A 6,135-nucleotide genomic window follows, 5' to 3' on the forward strand; every position below is an offset into this window, starting at 1 on the left:
GGTTTTGGCCTTTTTGGATAGTATCAGGCCATTTATCTTCCTCTGGTCAAGGCTCAAGAAAAATCACTGCAGCCTCTGACCCTGTAGGTCAGGGTACATCATTAAGATCCCATTATTCTGGGATATGGTCCCTGAGACACGGGGGTAAGTGGGAGTACAAGGAAGAGGGTTCTTTAGTATACAGAAGAGAGGGTTGAAGATTATCTTCCAAAATATAAGGGCTAAAAGGGAAGCAAACTTTTTCTCCAAGTCTGATGCAGATAGAATAAGTAACTTCCTTGTTAGAAACAGGAAGATTCAGGCTGAGCATGACAAAATACTTGCTAAGCCTCAGTGGAGGAATTGTCTGGAGAGGCTGGAGAGCATCTATCATTAGAGACTTTGGCAGAGGCTGGGCAAATTTGTATCAGTAGAGGTTTGCAGAAATCTCAGCCTACCATGGGGCAGGGAAGTGGACTAGACAAAGTGTTTTGCATCCCTTCTATGCCTTTTTCCTATGTTACTGGAATCATAAGTTAATGAAATTGGCAAACACCTTTTATTCCATGGAGCTCCCTGTGTTTTTGTGCAGAGAGGACGAGGTCCAAGCCCATCCTGACAGGGACACACCCTGTCAACACGACAGTAGACTACGGTGGGACCACATCCTTCCAGTGCAAAGTCCGCAGCGACGTCAAACCTGTTATCCAGTGGCTGAAAAGGGTGGAGTACGGCACGGAGAGCAAGTACAACTCAACCATTGATGTTGGGGGACAGAAGTTTGTTGTGCTGCCCACGGGAGAGGTCTGGTCTCGTCCCGATGGTTCCTACCTGAACAAACTGATGATTACTCGAGCCAAGGAAGAGGATGCAGGGATGTACATTTGCTTAGGAGCAAACACCATGGGCTACAGCTTTCGCAGCGCTTTCCTCACCGTCCTGCCAGGTGAGTTATGTCTCTTTTTGTTCCCATCTGAACCAATAGCATCATGGATCAAGCACTGGCTGGACAGTCGGACCCACAGAGTGGTGGCCAATGGAGTCAAATCCAGCTGGGGCCACTCACAAGTGGTGTTCCTCAGGGCTCAGTGTTGGGACCTTTTCTGTTTAACATCTTTGTTGATGATCTTGGTAAGGACATAGAGTGTTTTATCAGTGAGTTTGCAGATGACACCAAGCTAGGTGGGAGTGTTCATCTGCATGAGGATAGGGAGGCTCTGCAGAGAGACTTGGATAGATTGCATCGTTAGGCTGATGCATTGAGGTCTGGGCTTCAACAAGGCCAAGTGCCGGGTCCAGCAAGCAAACAAAAGCAAATTATCTGCTCCTGTATGGAAGAGGAGGTGGGAAAGGATACTACAGTTGCAAGCACCACATCACTTCAGTAAGAGGGTGCAGCACATGAGAGGGGAACTGAATAGCAGCACAATTTGCACTTCTCCTTTCTCTTGCTCTTACTTATATTGATTTTACTGCTTAAAGGAAACAATTATATAGGACCACAAAATGAGAGAAGAATAAAAACTGTGCTGCTATCCTCCTGGGGACCCTTGTACCAAACTCACATCTGACTCCTCTCTCCAGGCCCTGGAGCTGGTGACCATGTCCAAATGAGGCTGTATTAAGTGTGTTTGAGGCACACCACTATCACTTTGTCATTGACTTCTTTGCCTCCTAAAAACTGTGCAGTTCTGCTTTTTGTTGAAAAGGGCATTTCTTTCTGCCTCGTCTTGCCATGTGAATCTAGCTTCAGATCCACCAGTTTGATGACAAAAATTTACCTTACTGCTTTTTCTTCCCTTTGCCACTTCAAGCAAAGAAAGTGCAGGAGCTGGAGCCAGTGTCAGAACATTTTAGCTGTCAGGTCTAATCAGGTGTCTCCAGTCAAGACACCAGTGAGACACAGAGATCATTAACTCTCCCAGGCTGTTAGGACTGGTTTTCTGTGCAGTTAGTGGGGAAAATGCTCATGACTCCAGTGGGCTTTTGCCCACTGATTGCCAGAGCTCCATGTCTCAGCAGCTATACAGAGTCACTAGCTTGAATTTAGATATTGACAGCAGGTGGCCAAGCAAGTGAATGCTCTTGGTGTCTTCTTCTCCATCACTTAGATTTAGGACTAAACTCCAATTAGATAGCCTATCAATCCCAAGGAAAAGGCTGCATGAGCGGGATATAACTCAAAGCCCTTGAGACTTTCTGAACTATGAGAGTCTGATCCAGCTCCCACTGAAATCTGTGGGAGACTTTCCATTGATTTAAATGGGACTGTAATTAAGTCTCATACCAGAACCAGAGCTTGCAAGCCTGTTGTTATTGGCAGTGGTGGAGAAGGAGAACCCCGCTTGCCCACAGATGAGAAGATGTGGTTTCAAGGCCATGAGTTAGAAAAAAACCATTTTGCTAGTAAATCTACCAGATTTGACATAGACAGCTCTGAAGAACAGCATGGATGAATAGCAAAACACTTTTGTTTCAGCTCAGCAGAGGATTTTTGCCAACCAACATGAAGACTTACTTTTTGTGGTCAGCTGATGGGTCAGAGGTCTGATCCTGTCTTGCTTTGAACAGGGGCTGGACCATATGACCTTCAGATCCCCTTTCCAGACTAATTTATTCCGTAATTTCCCATGTTGGTGAATCAAAGTTTTGTCTGTTGAGGTCAACGATATAGGTCCTTCTGACTTCAAAGTGACCACATGGTATATATTTAATATTTCAAAGTATCCGTATGATTATTTATCAAGGAGAGAAAAAGACATTAGTGTCTTAAAGAAGTTTGGCTTGACAGTTAAGTGATACATGTTTGAATATAATATATTGGGTGATTTGGACAGCCTGTGGTTTTCAAAGTTTCTCGAGTGTCTCCCTGCAAGTTGAATTCTGTCCCTAAGTATTTTACAAGGGTTTGGAAATCCCAGCTGGTAGCTATCTAGATGGGGACTTTGATAGCTAGGATCCTGCCCTGGGACTCCTTTTAGGTCTATAAATCGGAAGATTAGGCTGAGAAAGTGCAGTGGCTATCCAAAGATGTACAGACTGCCAACAGTAGGGAGAGGAAGGGGGTGGGAGGTGTGAAAGATGCATCTTATCTCCTCCAGTACCCGAATTTGCTGCCCTTGGAAAGCCAACAGCAGGTCCAAAAAGACTGGTGGAGGTAGACCCTGTTTGGCACATGGAGTTGGACACACACTTTAATGCTGTGTGAACTTTCCGTCCTCCATGGCTTGGGCACCAAGGAGGGGACACCAGCTCACCTATGGATTTGATGTCCCTCAGCCTTCCTCCAAGTCACACAAGAAACTCAAGCCAGAACCTCCAAAACACCACATTTGTGCTGCCTGCCACAGCAGAGCGTAGCTCCGGTATCACTGGATGGGTATACTAAAAAGTGTCTGAAGCCCACACAGACAGAGCTACCCATGGCAGATGCAAGTGTGCAATCTGCTGTTGCTCTGAGTAATCTGACTGTGCCTCCTGGGCTGCTGACGTGGAGGTATTACTGACATGTCCCATGATGTGTCCTCCAAACTGGGCAGCGAAGCCCACTCCATCAAGAGGGAGGGTGCTAGGAAATTCTGTGGGCTGGCTCTAGTGCATCCGTTAAAGCTTGGATAAGAAAGTTAAAACATTCCCCAAAGACTCACCTCCCAACCCCTATACCATAGAAAATGAGTTGCTTGTCCTTCCAGGAGCCCTGAAAAGCAAAACTGTTACCAAACATCATCTGCTGGCTTGATTTCTCCCTCGTTACATGGCCTGGCAGGGTTGCCAGACAGCTTGTGCAAAAGCCAGCCCAAGTGTGACATCTGTTTTAAATTCACTTTGCCTGCATTTAATTAACTCTTTCTGTCTCTCTTTGCCATGATGTGCAGATCCCAAGCCTCCCAGTGCACCTGTGCCCCCTTCCTCAGCCAGCAGCCTTCCCTGGCCCGTGATCATCGGCATCCCTGCCGGAGCTGTCTTCATCTTTGGGACAATCCTCCTGTGGCTTTGCCAGACCAAGAAGAAGCCCTGTTCCCCACCAGCTGCTGCCCCTGTGCACCGGCCACAGCCCCGGGACAGGATCTGTGTCTCCCAGGTCCCTGACAAAGACTGCATCTCCTCCATAAACTATGAGGAATATGTTGCCCAGCAGCAGCATTTACTGTCCCAAGGGCCTGCACTTGCTCCAGCCATGGCATCCAAAATGTACCCAAAGATTTACACGGACATCCACACCCACACCCACTCGCACGTGGAAGGCAAAGTCCACCAGCACCAGCACATCCAGTACCAGTGCTAAGAGGGTGGCTGTGTACAGTAGCTCGTTTGGGCTTTTCCTCCTGGTACCTCAGAAGAGACTGCTCCAAGTCAGCTCACACTGCCAGCAACAGGCAAAACAGACAGAAAAGATTATATATATATATAATTTTAAATATATATATACATATATATATAATTGTATATTTGTGTGTGTATGTGTGTATATATATATGTGTATATATCTATATCTATCTATATAAATATATATATAATAGAGAAAGACAGAGAGAGAAAAGAGATTTTTTTTTTTAATTATTACAATCAGGATGTAGCCAAGGAATAATGAAGGAACTCAAGGAACTCCAAATCTCAGCAGAGAGGCAGCCATTCCCAGCAGCAGAGCCTTCCCAGGTTTTTTTCGTTGAAGTGGCAACATGTGAGACAGGACACAGGGACATGAACCACCACCTTCTTCCTTGTGTTGTAAGGAACAAAAAGAGCAAGAGGCAACTGTGGTGCCTTTCCAGATGGGCATCACTGTCCCTGTGCCTGCTGCACATCACTTGTTTCAGTGGGGAGCTCCCAAGCCTGTCCCACTGGGGAGCATTCAGAAGAGCCTGTTCCCTCCGAGTCACCCAAGCTCTAAAGTACCTGAGGTTTAGTGCCAAAGCACTAGGAGACATAACCACCTCACCTCTTCCAGGAGAAAACAAAATAACACAAAAGTCTGGCAAAATGAATTTCTCTTCACAATGTGAAATGCTGAATGCTTCTCAATCACAGTCCTTTGGTCTGAAATGCTAACTGAGCTGGTTTGTTCCATTTCTGCAAGTTGAAGGCATCTCCCATGGGGTGTTCTGCAGATCCAACCACAACTGCTCTGCTCCCTGGTCCTAGGACTCAGTGCCACTGCCAGGAAAAAGGAAAGAAGGAAAGAGGAACATTGTACAGAACATCTTTATATTTATATTTAAGAAATAATAATAATTAATAATAATAATTGAACTGCTGATGGTGAAGAAGCAAAATATGCTGTCCTCTGATAGCTCACAGTGACAAGCTACTGGATTTTCTACATCAATGCAAAATACATGAAAACATTAGAAAAAAAAAAAAGAGTAAGAAGCAAAGAGAATGAAATAATAATCTTGTAGGAAAAAATGCATTTGAGAAATATTCACTTAGGTTGTGTGTGGTTGTCCCCTCCCCTCAGATAACACTTTGGAAATGATACAACTTCTTTGCAGTTCAAACAGTAAGAAGAGAAAATAAATAAGGACCATATTAAATACCAATACAGACTGGAAATGAATTCAATTGCAAATATAAAACCTTTGTAATTCTATATAGAGTTTAAACAGAAGTCATGTATATTTAATTTATTTTGTTAAACAAGAAAAAAATGTATGATATTTTCCTTGAAAACAGGCATTTCTATACATATTTTTGATCAAAGAAAATAAAGATTTTTTTTCAGGTTCTATAGATGCCAAACTCAGAATGTGTAGCATGTGACCAACTGTACATCTTCTAACCTGGAGGTCATCTATCTCTATGTCTGTTCACACTAGCCACGTATCTAATCTGCTCACATCATCTCAGGTACCGCTGGTGCCATCCTATCCATCAGAAACTGGCCAGTTCCACTGTCTGTGTTCTGGCTGGGATGATCTGCAGTGGCCAGATCACAAGATCACGTCTCATGGACCCCTTGTCATCTTCACTGGCAAAGTTCTCTGCTCACAGGGAAATCTGCTTCACTGTGTTTTTTTTTGTTTGTTTTATTTTTTTTTTGGGGGGGGGTTGCATTATTTTGGTTTTCTTTTAAAAAGACAATTCTGTAAATCAAAACACTGTTTGTGAGCCTGTAAAATGAACTTTGGCCTCGGGGTGTTTGGCAGAGGAAAATAT

General features: G+C 44.4%; 1 protein-coding gene across 1 annotated transcript in view; it reads left to right on the forward strand.

Annotated features, from left to right (window-relative positions):
• Window positions 1–5,929, forward strand: part of FGFRL1 (fibroblast growth factor receptor-like 1) — a 97,860-nt gene extending 91,931 nt beyond the window's left edge. Inside the window, exons 5-6 of the mRNA XM_010000284.1 lie at window positions 572–925; window positions 3,855–5,929. Coding sequence (XP_009998586.1) covers window positions 572–925; window positions 3,855–4,264 — 764 coding nt within the window. The 3' untranslated portion in view covers window positions 4,265–5,929. The remainder of the gene's footprint in view (window positions 1–571; window positions 926–3,854) is intronic.
• The last annotated feature ends 206 nt before the right edge of the window (window positions 5,930–6,135 follow it).

This window comes from Chaetura pelagica, unplaced genomic scaffold (genome assembly GCF_000747805.2).
Source record: "Chaetura pelagica isolate M959 unplaced genomic scaffold, ChaPel_1.0 scaffold116, whole genome shotgun sequence".
NCBI lineage: Eukaryota > Metazoa > Chordata > Aves > Apodiformes > Apodidae > Chaetura > Chaetura pelagica.